Genomic DNA, 14,124 nt, shown 5'->3' on the forward strand with positions numbered 1-14,124 from the left:
GCGACGCGACAACAACAGTTTCCAAATCGCGAACTATTTCTGTTCGGGCATGCGCAATGAAGCCAAACAATAGAACCAGAAGCTGTCGGGCTGTTTTGTTTGTGCGGTCGACTGAAGTGAAGTGAAGTGAACTGAAGTGAAGTGAAGTGAAGTGAAGTGCCACGCTCATTTAGTCGCTGCCGTACAACCGTGTAAGACCGGAATTTGATCTGAACGGACGAACGGACATCTCGCTATGGGTGCCAGTTCGAGCACCGAGGCCGAAACAGAGCCGCTTATCGCCGATTCTCGTGTGGAGAGAACCGGACAGCCGGTGAACGGCAGAGTGTACAGGGTAAGATGGCTGGTCCTGACCCTGTTCTCCCTGCTGGCACTGATGCAGGGGATGGTGTGGAACTTCTGGGGGCCCATCCAGAACTCGGCCGCTCAAGCATACGGCTTCACCAAGGCCGATATCGCAGTTTTGGTGATGTGGGGCCCGGTGGGTTTCATTCCCTGGCTGCTGTTCATGTGGCTCATGGATAAAAAAGGTGAGTCGTCCCCCTCTCTGGGACACTGTGTCCCCCTCTCTGGGACACTGTGTCCCCCTCTCTGGGACACTGTGTCCCCCTCTCTGGGACACTGTGTCCCCCTCTCTGGGACACTGTGTCCCCCTCTCTGGGACACTGTGTCCCCCTCTCTGGGACACTGTGTCCCCCTCTCTGGGACACTGTGTCCCGGCTCGACGTCTGTTTTTTTTTTTTTTACCCCCGCCGCTCTCCTACAGCAATATAAAGCATCAATAAGTCTTCTTGTTATCCACTTGTTAGAAATGTGTTTCATATTTAACAAGACCCCCCCCCCCCCCGGGTAACATAAAGTATTTTATAGCTTTTAAAATAAATGTTGAGAACTTTTTTTTTTTTTTTTTAATACATGTGACAGTAGAAACTGCCTGCCAGTTGTTTATAGGTGTGTCTCTGTCTGTCAGTGTCTCAAACCAGTCAACCTAGTAGCAGTAACAACCAGAAAGCTGTAGTTTAAAGAGAGCAACTGATCCGGAGCTGCAGCTATTAGGGCGGTGCAGTGGTTAGCATTGTCACCTCACAGCAAAAAAAAAAAAAAGGTTCCGGGTTCGAATCCGGTCCTGGGCCTTTCTGTGCGGAGTTTGCATGTTCTCCCTGTGCTTGCGTGGGTTCTCTCCGGGTTCTCCGGCTTCCTCCCATCATCCAAAAACATGCACCTCAGGTCAGGTTACCTGGCGCCGCGCTAGTGGCAGCCTGCTGCAGCAGCTCCCCCCTGAGAGCCTCCCCCCCCCCTGCTGTAGTGAAGACATTTCCCCTCGGGGATTAATAAAGTGTATCAAAAAAAAAAAATTAGGTAATTCATGATTAGTTAATTGGCAGAAAATTTACTCACTGCCAACTATTTTGGTAATCAGTTAATCATTTCAAGTAAGTTTTTTTTTTAAATTTTTTAAATTTAAAACTGTTAAATTCTCAAATTCCAGCCTCTTAAATGTGAATTATTTTCTCTAGATAGCTAGATAAATACTATATTGTTCTTTACAGGGAATTACTTTGATACCACATCTACTAGGGTGACCTGGTCTCTCATATTTTTTTTCCCATTGTCCTGCGTTCCACATATTGAGATGATGTCCCACATTTTTATTCAGTCTAGCTTTCAAAAGTCAACACCGCAGGATAGATGTATTTTTAACATCTGGAGATGCAGCTACAGACATACCCACTGAAACCCAGAGATGGCTGCCAGATTGATAAGGAAACAGTAGATGAAATAACTCCCAGTCATACATGTCAGCAGACTGCTGGCATCACATAAGATCAAAATCACCTTTGTTAAGTCCATCACATGGTAAAGGCCTAACTTTTAACCTGCATGAGTATATTGTGTGCTTTTATGTTATTAGTTGGATACACATGAAAATATTTGACTACCTCTCCGTGTTGGTAATGTGTCCCACACCAATGTACTCTTTGCACCACATTATGTTTGTTGTCAACAGAACAACATTGAACAAACACATCTAAAAACTAACCACAAGAAGTTAGAATAAACTTACTAAAGAACCAAAATTGCATTAATTAAGCAATATAAAACGTGCAAAATATAAATATATGTACACGCATATAGGCCTATACACAATATAATGGTATGCAATGCATACATGGCGGGAGTTTATTTGTGTTCATCAAACGGTGTGATGATGTCTGGCAAGAAGGACTTCTTGCAGCTTTCAATCCTGCACTATGGCTGGATAAGTCTGAGGCTGAAGATGCTCTGCCAAACTACATCCAGGGCATTTGGTTTAAACACCAAACAACTAAACAATTCATCCCAAAAAATAATCAACAGATTGACGAAAATAAACATAAGCTGCCATCCTATTCTGATCCAACTCTATTTTTTAAACTGCTTGATGTAATTCTCTGATAGTTCTCGAAGTGGACCAGGCAATACTGAGAATTCGAGAACTCCACGTAGATCTGACTTAACTTGACATGGCCATGTTAGTGGTGAAAAGGATCTATATACTCGCTCAGCACAAAAACAAGTCACTTCATGGTTATGGTCCTACTACAGCAGGGTGTTCAACAACACCAATTACTATATTAACAGACAACGACAAGTGGTAACAGCCCTCCCACGCGGCCGCTACTTCGTTAGTTTGCTGGCTGTTTTCGACGTTATCTGCTAAAACCGACATGTAGAAATGTAGTGTACAAATAACAATGACTCCATTTTGTCCCTGTGATGGTCTACGTGGGTCATGACAAGGTTGATGTTTGACATTTCTGCTTGATAACTTCCGTAAAAGATAAACTGATTGTCAGAATATTTTACTTTCAGTTTCAGTTTCAGTTTTAGTTTTATATGGTTTTTGAATTACAGCTTCATCAATTACTGGAAAAGGATTGTCTGTGTCCTGCATCGTATGTGAACCATGTGAGGACTGAAAAGTGCTGATGTGGAATAAGCAACTTTTGAATGGCTTTTAAAACCTCTCATCCAAGTGGCTTCAGATTGAAAAGACAACAGAATATTTTTGTCAAGTGCTTTTAAAGTAAATGCTAAAGAAGTCTGAAGGAGCCGTCTTGACTTGAGCTGCTTGCCGAGTCAGAGTGTTCTTCACTAGAACAAGTTCCTCTGCGTCACCTGACTGACACACATTATTCAGTGTTGTCAGATGACATAAACAGTAACAACATAACAGCAACCGGACCGCTGAACACACACACAAGCCAAATAGTGCCCGGGAGTTGCATAACTCATCATGCGATGCTGATTCATCAGCAATCAGGGATTTTAGCAGTTTTGTTTGCCATATCAAATCTGTGTCTTTCAGTTAATAATTGAGAATTGTGTGTAAGTAAAAATAAAGCAGCTTTGTATTTCCCCTCAGACCTTCAAAATTAAAGCTCTGCTTATTCTCAGCTAAGTCTGCCGAGTCATGTATCGAATTATGGCAGCTCATTCACTAGCCATAAATTGCATTAAGCCATGGTGTGACCTTTATTAAAACCACATATGACTTCCTGAGGTTGCAACAGGCTCAAACTGAGTCTGTGTCTGATACAAACTCTCACAATGGCTCTGCTCCAATTTGTCGGTTGGGAAATTGCTTGGCTTCCCTTTGGGAGCTCCTCCTCCCCCCGGAGGTATAAACTGTTGATGATCAACAACACAGCAGTTTCCATCCAAGGGAGTCTTAAAATCATCATATATAAAGCAGTCATGAGGCAGTAAGTTCACATGATGTGCTCAGTGAATGATGCATATATACAGCATGTGCTGATGTTGCAGAATATGTGGTGGAGGGCTGATCCACCCGTGTTAAGTATGAGGTTGGAAAATTTGCAAGTCCTGCTTGCAGCCGCTGGCCTCCAGGGCCTCTGAAATACAGGCTACTGACTTTTCGTGTCGCTTCATACAAATGCAGCACACTGTAAAATATATTGTATGTAAAATAATGTTATGCTCTTTAATTTTTTCTTGATAAATGACTTAAGGACACGTTCAATTACCAAAATCACAGTCTCCTACCTGATTAACAGACTTATTGCTTCAGGCCTGGTTAGGTATGCAGAGCAACAACTCCCTCACCCAATAACACTCACATTCATTATCAAGAGCTGCAAAGAAACAACTAAAGTCTTCTCTACTGGAGCCCATTTGGGTGTTTTGTGCTTCACTCAGGCGTACACAAACACCAGTGAAAAAGGAGGAGGCAGGCGCTACTCATTTACTCCCACCACGTAGGTATAGATCTGGTATCGAACTGGCAGGTGAAAGTGTGCTTCTTGAGCCGTTTAGGCCTTTGCAGACATTTTTTTAAGAGGAATACTCAACGGATTTAGAAATCCTTTTATTCTAATCATGGCTGCATTTAATGACTATTTTCTATATGGATTCGTCTGCAGAGTATTTTTTGAATGAATGGTTTTGTCCATAATTTTAGGAGAATGGTGAGAAATGCACATTTAGCTGAAGGGGATCTACTCAAACTGCCTGTTTTTTTTTTTTTTTTTTTTTAATTTTTGACCAATAGTCCAACACCTAAAAATATTCAGTTCATTATCATGTAGGACAAAAAGGTCAAATTCTCACATCAGAGAAGTAACAGATCTTTGGCATTTTTTGCTTGAAATGAAACCATAAAAGTGACATAATATTAAAACAATTATTCAGATAAGTTTGTTGTTAATGAACTAATGGGTTATTTGTTTCATTGCTGCAGCTCCCTGTGACTGTTTAACCCTAATGAAGCAGCACAGCTAACTCCTTGCTGTCTTTGACAGTGTTAGTATAGAAGGAATTGACATGAGATTCATCTCCAAATCAAATGAACATGATTTTTTTCATGATTTTATTTATAAATTAAAAAAGAAAAAAAAAGCACAGCTTAAGGTCTTGATGGAAAACTAATATTGACTGAGAAAATCAATGATAATGTCCTGTCAGCACTTGTAGCTTGTACTTATTTGATGCTGCAGAGCACAGCAGAGAGACTAATGGCCGACTTCATTCAGGCTCAGTTGACATTTAAACAACGCAGCTCATTTAGACTATATTGGCATCTTATGATGTGTATTTTCCATCAGGTGCTGATAAAGTACAATTCCAACCCATCATTACTTGACTGGAGTTGATATTGTACATTGATCTGCTCTCCACAGTCATAAGCGTCTACAAATGACAAGTCACATAGAAAGAGAAGAACAGGGAAGTGGAGAAAATGTCCTGAAATCGGCGTCATGTGTGTGAAAGTGAGAATAGAGACTTCCAGGTTTGCAGAGGAAGCCTCTGTGTTCGTACTATTGCTGTCACACAGGCGATGTTACACAAGGAACTCTGGGAGTCCTGTCACCCTTTTGCAGGGGGCGTCTTACTGGCCACAGATGCTCAGTTGCCGGTTTATTATGTACACCCAGCCAAAACTAATGCGATTTAATACAACAGCCCTGTATGAAATCCTTCATAATAAGGCATCATTTTCAGTGTTTATTAAAACTGTTGTGTTCATGGAACTGCATGGTCATTTTATAGGCTGCAGTTAGTGGAGCTGTTTGACTGCATCGTGTTAAACTGACAGATGTTACTTCGTCCACCCCGTTTATATCAGTAACGCAGCTGAATCCCTAAATACAACCTCTCTCTCTGATGCAACAACCAACATTTCAACAGTACCACATACTTCACCAAAACGAGTATGAGAGCTATATTATTAGAGATCTTACTAATACTCGATTTGTGGGGCCGATACTGATATTAGGAAGTAAAAAAAAAAAAAAATCCCATTTCTGCTGAAATGCGGTTCTCAAACTAGTTCTCTTGATGAAAATATGAAGTAGAGGCAGGATTTTTTTTTTTACAGTTTAACAATGAACTTTTTTGCCCAAAGTAACATCAGTACAAATCGATGTTAAAGATGTGGGAAAATATTAACCCCAACATCTTTTTCTGCAGTGTGACAACAAAAACGTTGATACAGACGGATATATCATAGACCAGTTATCGTTTATTCAAAAACAACCAATCTATACATCAATTGTGTACCTAATAAGCTGGCAACTAAATGAAATGCTATGAAATAGTGCTAAAATGGTTATTCAGTCAACAGTTAATAGTCAACAATTTAGGCTGTTAATTCATAGTTTAGATCATTTATAATGTTGCTTGAGATTATCATCATTGTCATTTTTATATAGCAATTTAAATACTTCATTTTGAGCTCTGTAAACCTGCTACATATTCCCTGAAAAACTACAAATTAATTGATTATGAAAATAATCATTAGCAGTCGCAATACCAGATTTCTTGGCTGTAAACATGGAGGAGTGACCTCAACCATGGTCACTCTGTTCGTGCCATTTTCTATTTGCTCCACTTCCATGACCATTTCTTGTGTTTTCCAGGTTTGCGGTCATCCCTGCTCCTCTCTGCGTTCTTCATGCTGTTAGGATCGGCTCTACGAAGCATCCCACTGACAGACGAGCCTCTCAGACGATGGTAAGACTCTGTAAATATTATGATGGCAGATGGTCCGAGGGGCCAAGTGTGGTAGAGATCCTCTGTAAGGTTTTGAAAAGGAGGCAGAGGGATGCTCGAGCCACAGTGCTGTCATAAACCTTCCATATTTTCCATAACTTGATTTATTTTATTTGGCGAACTTTTCTAACCGACTGCCACAGCCAGTGTTAGACCAGCTTGGACATCAGTTTATTGACAGAGAAAGCTGCCTGCCAAAGTTGAGGCCTCTTTTTGTCTGATGAGTTGGCAGTGATGTGGGATGTTGTTGACAAGATTAGAGGATAAAACAATAATTCAATCCACTAGAAATTCATCAGCAACTTTTTTAATAAATTATTAAATGTTTAAACCCCTTTTTTTTTTAACCACTGTGTGTTTTTGTGTTAAAATTGCAGGAAGTGGTCAAAATTGCAAGTTAAATAAATGTTTTTTATTTTATTTTCAAAGTAATCACTTCCTATAAAGAGATCTGCACATAACAGAATTAATTGGAAATATTTTGGTTCCTTGTTTTTTTTCTGCACAAAAAAACCCAGCACAATCTCTTAAAACTATAAGAGTGTATAAAACTTGTTTGGCCTTATTCTTATGATCTGATTACATTCCCCGTAAACCGTGTCACTTTTGGGTTTTCTATTCTTATAGGCTTACTTAGGCTTTCGTAATACCTTTAGAAAATCTTCTGTTAAATACATGTCATGCAGAGAAATTGCAAAACCGCACATGTCCGCAAATACTGCGGAATCTGGTTGAATTATCATTACTTATTGACATCACAAGACTGAGATTTCCTGGTGGGACTTATTTATTGTTTACTGGATCAGCTTTTTGGTGGGAATTTGAGCCTTTCTTTTTCATATTGTGATACTCAATGTAATATTATTGGATAGTGAAACTGTTCAAACTGGATAAAATACAGAATTGGGACATGAACATGTCACCTCAGGCTCTGAGAAATTATAGTGAGACCTTTTGTACCATTTTATGACATTTTACAGACAAAACAATTAATTGATTAAGTAAAACTTTGTCAGCAGATTAATCGATGTTAAAAATAATTGTTACACATTCCTTATATCTAGACCTATAATGTTATACATGTTAATCATCTTAGCTTAGCATGCTAGTATTTGTTAATTTGCACCAAATAGCTAAGATTTGGTGAAAATATTTTTTAGTTTTGCAGGTATTTGGTCATAAATCTGTCATCCTGAAAAGGTAGATGAATATCATTCAAAATCACAGATGTCAACGTCATGGTGCCACAAGAATAAAAGTCAGAGGATTAAAAAAAGTCTGTATGGTTCACCGCTATAGATTTACTAGGATGAACATAAGCACAGCAACTGTGACTATGATTGTGGCTTCCAAAGATCTTGTGCCATATTCAGCTTTACTGATTCAAGCCAAGGTCCCTCAGTGTTTCTCTGTGGAGTAGAAACCTGTAGCTGGATAGTTGGACAGTCAGAAAGCATCTGGCTGCCAGAGAACCGGACTCTGAAAGACAGCTTGATACTGTGCGGATCCTTTACTTCTTTTTTTGTGTCCTTCCTGTCAGTTTCCTTCCTTATCAGACAGCCCATTGACAGGCCATCACTGGAAAAGATTAAAAAAAAAAAGAATCCAATTATTCTTTCTCAGTATTACTTATGAGCTCAGTGTTCTCTTTTGGAAAGTTCAAGAGCTCAAAGGAGGTCGTTTCAATTATAATGTGCCTTTTAAAAATGTAATTTTATTGAATATTTCAGAGTGGTAATCTGTCTAATGATTCCTATTGGGCTCCACTATGAGGCACTATATCATAAAATATCAATGCATAGAGGAAATTGTATTTCCACGGAATGAGTTGCAGATCACTTTCACTCCATGGAGTTGAGGATTTAAAAAATAATTTTGGCTTTCAAAGAGCGGTCTAATCAATTTAGTTTCTCAATCTCTTTCACTGTGTCTCATGAGGCTGCAGTAAGGGAACCATTAGTGGAGTGAATAGCTGATATTATTGTGATACAGGCCAAATGTAAGTAAAATTTAAAACTGCTGGCAATATACAAGGAAGAAACAGTGATTTGATCACGAGTTCACATCTACATGCTCATACTATCATACCGACTAAACATGTTTGGTACATGTGCAGACTTCTTATCTCAGGCTGCTGACCTTTGTATTGATTCCCGTCTTACCTAATACGGTGCTGTTTTGTTTTCAGCGGCAACTTAGTCAGGCTGAAGTGTGAACCAATTATCTTGTCAGGAAATCTGTACTTCAGAAGAAATACAGAGACTTTTCTAATGGCTGAAATGTAGCTTTAAATAAACTCAAACTCTGGAATTTGCCATTGCTTCTGAAAGAGTGACGATAACTTTAAATCTTCACAGCTGTAATTTATTTGGGCAGCACAGTAAACCACAGATTTATGGGGCCGATTTTTGGTACTCTGGAGAACCTCAATACTTGAATTACTTTTTTGGCATTTACCAAATTGCTTTGATACCGTCTAGTTTTTGCTGCGCATCGGCATCAGTGAGCCAGTACAGCGTTTATCATATGCAGCCTCTTCTTGTGCAGCCCACCCGGGTAGATTCAACCACTTTCTGTTAAACTTGAGTCAATTTTGCATCAGGACTTCGTATTTCGCAGCTACATGTCCAAACCTTTGGACACATATCTGTGTGAGTCGTGTGCACTGCAGTCGTTGCAGACCGGGCTTCTCTGCACGCAGCCGGCTAGCTAGCGTCTTATCGTTAGTTGCATGTGAGGCGTTTAGGGGATATATGTCAATTGTAGCTCCAGAAAAAAACCTTGATTACACTCTCCCTCTCTGATCTGCAAGAAAAGTAGAGATTTGTAACATAATGTTTAATATGATTGGATTCCATCAATTGTTTTTGGAAAAGTTTCATTCAGGAACTGGTATCGAAGGTATCTGAACCAGTATGAAACATATTTGAAAGTTACGCAGCCTTATAGAGCTCATGGAAAGAAGCTGAAGTCTTAATTTGATCATTAAATGTCAGTGGGCAAAAAAAATATTCTGGATTCTTCACCTCCCACATTGTTTTCTCTAGATGTGTCCCTTTCAGTTAAAGGTTAACTTCTCCTTTTCCAGTGCAGACTTTCAGTTACAATTACTGCTGGGATTTAACAAACCACCCAAACTGTAATAATAATCTCCCTCCAGAGGTTAACTAATGTTACACACAGCAAGTAAACTAATCCGGATTAATGATAGCCTGTAGATCATTGATGAGTGTGGCTCTGTGTCTTTACTACAGTGCTTGGAGCTGGTAGCCCTTAGTCCTAAGACATCTGCTAACCTGTGAATTAAAATAACTTCAGAAAGCTCCTTAAATTGTATCTTTGCCAACCTACCTCTTGACCTTGGGTGAACAACAATCTCCTATTGTGTAAGAGAGTGGACGGTTAAGGTAAATGCAGCTTTTGTCAAAAGCACTCAATGCATGACCAAACACACCTTTAACATGCTGCTTCCAACTGCCAAAGGCTTTTACTTTAAAAGGGAAATAGAATTGAATAGAAACAAGGCTGCAAAAACTCAAATAGACCTCTTCCTCTTCTTAGTTTAGATATGCTCAGGGCAGAATTGTTGGTAGTTTAAACAGACAAACTCGCATCCCAGCGTCACTGGAGTGTCATCTCCGTTCTTATCTGAACCCGTCCGTACACAGCTGGACAAATCAATCAAGGTGTCCTCAGAGCTGAAGCTAAAAAGTGCAAGAGTTCACCAGGGTCAGCGCTGCCTGCTGTTTCCGCGTTGCATGATGAGAGTAACACAGCGCAGCCGTGACCTTCAGCTCTTTAGATTCGCTTTTCAAAGTGGCAAACAAGATGGCACGGGGAAAGCCAAGATAACACAGATCACACAGCAAATGTTAGTGTGACACAGTTCACTTTGATTTGCATATTAAATGTAATAGGTCACGGCTTTTGAAGCTGTTTTAATGGATGGCAGACAGAAAAGTACTGGCTGAAAATACAAGGTGGCACCAGTAGATGTCACTCTTTGCTTTGCAGTAGTGAGGACCACTGTATCAGACTGCAAGTGCTTTGTTTGGGGACATGTGTTGTTGCTGAGCGAGTGTGCCGCCTCTCTAAATTGGATACCTTTGTCATATCAGATATACAGTGTCGATTACCTGAGAGAAAGAAAGGCCACAAGACATAATAGTTAAGAACTAACTGGCTCCAGGATTTTGAACGTGTGAAGTTCAAAGGCATCAGCAAGAACGATCAAACGCAGCATCTGAGACGAGTGGCGACGGTCTTCCAGGTTTAAAAACACTGAAGATCCCTCGACAACCCCCTGCAGATTTGGGTTTGTTCCATGTGCCGTTTCATGTTTGAAAGGCGATTCCTTTTCCTATCCCTTTCATGATAACCTCTTGGAGAAATAAACTGACTCTTTGTTTTAAGTTCCCTTTTCGGAAATCAAAGGGAGCTGTGGCCGTGTGAACGCCAGACAGTGGAACTTCCTCTCTTTTATGAGCTTCAGTGTAGAAAGAAAAAAAAGAACCGTGTTTGTTTTGTGAAGTTCAGACAAGGAGAGAAAAGGCAGTACTGTATTGCATCAATGGTCACTGATTAGACCTCGCTGTGATTAGGTCTGCTCTCAAATCAACTTTTCGCCCTCCTCCATTTGTGGCATTTTCATACAATCGCTCTGTTCTATCAGTCTGTCTCTCCATCTGTCTCTTATGTATTTAAATACAGACCAGCTGTATGATTAGTAAGTGTCTATCGGTTAGATTTCAGACTCACTCAGACACCGTCTGATTGGCCATCAGGACACATTGTGGATACCGCAGCAGGCTGTCATATTGCCGGGACGATTGCTGTGGTGCCATTTTACAGATAGAATTGTCTCGACCTCTTGATGGCACAACCCTGGTCTGTCAGCTCCCGGCGGACCAGAAGCAGTCGGATGATTTCGCCACACTGCGGGCTTTCTTTGCCTCCTCTTCAGTCAGATTCACTCTGACAGGGTTCATCGATAGTGATTCATCATCTCTCGATGAAAAAGCGGTTCTATTCCCTCTCTTTCCTTCGCCAGCCACAGAGCTGCTTCCTTATGTGACCGCTCATCCTCATGTTAATCACCATCTGTCCTCATCACCTGTCATATTAAAGCCAGTGTTTTCAGATCTATCTTGTGATCTGATAGACAGTGAGGCCGGGCACTGACCTAACTTTGAAGAGCAAAGAAAGAGTTGTGAAAGACTGAAAACTGATATCAATGGTTCAAGTTATTACTTTTTCTTTTTAAATGAAGCCATATAGCATGTTTCAGCTGTAACTTGTTTTTTAGTTTTATATTGAAGTTTTACTCAAAGTTGTCGTTTAGCTGTTGCTGTCTACTGTTGGAGAAATGTGTTTAAACATGAAGACAAGTATCATTTAGGTTCTACTACTAAAACATAGGTTTCAGATTGACCCTGCTATAAAAGAGTCAAATGATATCCAGTATTAATATGAGGTCATTCTAGGTCGCAGTTATTGTTAGAAATTATGCTAAGTATCTTTGTTTCTTTAAAAATCTGTATTTAAACTGGATTGGAGTGTTGTGTGTTGAATAATCATTGTGTCTAATGAGAAGATATATATATCGCTGCTCCAGGCACAGCTGATTTGCTGGATCAGATGTCTTTGTGTTCAGCCGAGAGATAATGATTTTGATGTCAACTGTTTGGTGCTCGTGTCTAGTGTTATAAATATATCATCCACAGATGCTGAAAACAGATGCATTTTTTGACTATAATTTGTCATGTAACTCTGAAAGAATTTTTTTTATGCCAATTCATAGCCAAAAACAAATCTATGGCATTTTATTATGGTAGCCACACTTCTATGCACTCTAATGTTCCTGCTCTTGATTTGGTTTCACTGGTTTGAACTCTTCGCACATACAAATCAGTGAATATCATATTTTGGAGTCCTGCATTAGAGCTTTTCCAGGTTTTCAGAGATGTGAATGGTTTACTCTGTTTGAGACCTGCATACGGCGGCATGTAAACGAATGCGCCACGTGTCACATCCAATCACACGGGGATAAGTCATTAAAAAAATATCAACAACAAATGATGTAATAATGACCTCCAAGCCATGTGACACGGATAACGTGGAAGATAGATTTGATCGCGTTACTCTCATCTTTCAAACCGCATAATAAGACGGAAAAGAAAATCGCAGGAATGCAGCAGTGTATCGACATCGGGTTCATCCATCCGGCCCAATTAACTCGCTTTGGGAGGAAATGAGGAGGCAGAGACATGCCTGCGCCAACGCAGACGACCAGATCAGAAAGCTCCATACTGTTAGAATCATGTATGCAAGGGAGTCGAAGAAGCAGGTTATACTGTTTTTACATTTTGTGTCAAATGTTGAAAACACTCACAGTTAAGTTGGCAGTAAAGGCCGAGACGCATCCAAAGAACGAAGGAGTGGGAGCTGCAGAGTATTTTAGGAGGTGCCGGTGTGTAGGCAGGGATGTTAGCAGGTCTGAGATGTGGGAAGGAGATACAGGGTGAACAAGTTATTCTCCAATCAGTCTGTCCCTGACCGCGGCACTTTGTATTCTGCCGTGGCACATTTATCTGTGAACCCCAGAGGTAGCGGACAGCAAAGGAAGAAGGAGTTCGAGGGCAGAGAAGTGTAACCACAACTGAGGACTTTATTATGCCTGCTTTGTGTCTGAACATCTTTTAAAAGTAAAGCTCGGTATTGAAGCTCATTTGGTGCCTAATGACGTGTGTCCAAAGTATCAAAACGGTACGTCCGGTCGGACTCCTGACTGTTTACCAGCAGGGTTCCTATGCGGTATGGAAAAGTCTAGAAAATATGGTATTTTGAAATGGAAGATTTGTAATAAGACATTTGCCAACACATTATTTTAATTACGGAACGTTCATGTATGCCTGCTTGTGTTCAGACAATATGTAACATTTAAATTAACAAACAGGTTTTGTGGAAAAACATGTCTATAATTCTAGGTATTGATTTTGTAAAGTGATGATGTCAAACTTGGCCATTAGATCATAGTTACATGTTGTTGTCGTCTTCTTTACACAGGTGAATTTTCTAAATGATGATATCGATGGTTTCACAATGAAAGTCTGAAAGAATCTCTTAAACTTTGTGTTTAAAGTAAGGTCTTGAATATTATTATATAACCATAAATATGAATAATATTAATAGTCTAAACACTTCATAAAATGTGGAGGGGTTGCCATACATCTTTGTCAAACACTATTAAAGCTAAACTTCTTATTTTCAAATGTATTTACCTCGTGGGTGATATGCAAATCGGAAATAACAAGATCTTAAAAGGTGTTAAAGTTGATAAAGCTGTACTTCCAGTCTGCACTCACTTACGTTGAATGAGGATCCGCAGGGAATCTTAGCTGTCAAATTTTGAATCTGATGGAAAATATAACGGAATATTTTTGAATACCATAAGCTCAGAATTAACCCTGGATCTCCCCTCGTCCCTTCGCTTATCATTTTCTCTCTCCTCTCTCCGTCTCTTCCCCCGCTGAGCCGGCTCAGATGGCTCTGAATGAACGGTGTCTTTACCGA

At 40.0% G+C, this 14,124-nt stretch overlaps 1 protein-coding gene across 1 annotated transcript in view; it reads left to right on the forward strand.

Moving 5' to 3' along the window:
• Positions 1–143: 143 nt before the first annotated feature.
• slc49a4 (solute carrier family 49 member 4) overlaps positions 144–14,124 on the forward strand; it is a 48,911-nt gene continuing 34,930 nt past the window's right edge. Inside the window, exons 1-2 of the mRNA XM_069720823.1 lie at positions 144–530; positions 6,420–6,513. Coding sequence (XP_069576924.1) covers positions 236–530; positions 6,420–6,513 — 389 coding nt within the window. The 5' untranslated portion in view covers positions 144–235. The remainder of the gene's footprint in view (positions 531–6,419; positions 6,514–14,124) is intronic.

This window comes from Brachyistius frenatus, unplaced genomic scaffold (genome assembly GCF_029030835.1).
Source record: "Brachyistius frenatus isolate BFR_SWC_R1_liver_20210118 unplaced genomic scaffold, ASM2903083v1 Contig_252, whole genome shotgun sequence".
NCBI lineage: Eukaryota > Metazoa > Chordata > Actinopteri > Embiotocidae > Brachyistius > Brachyistius frenatus.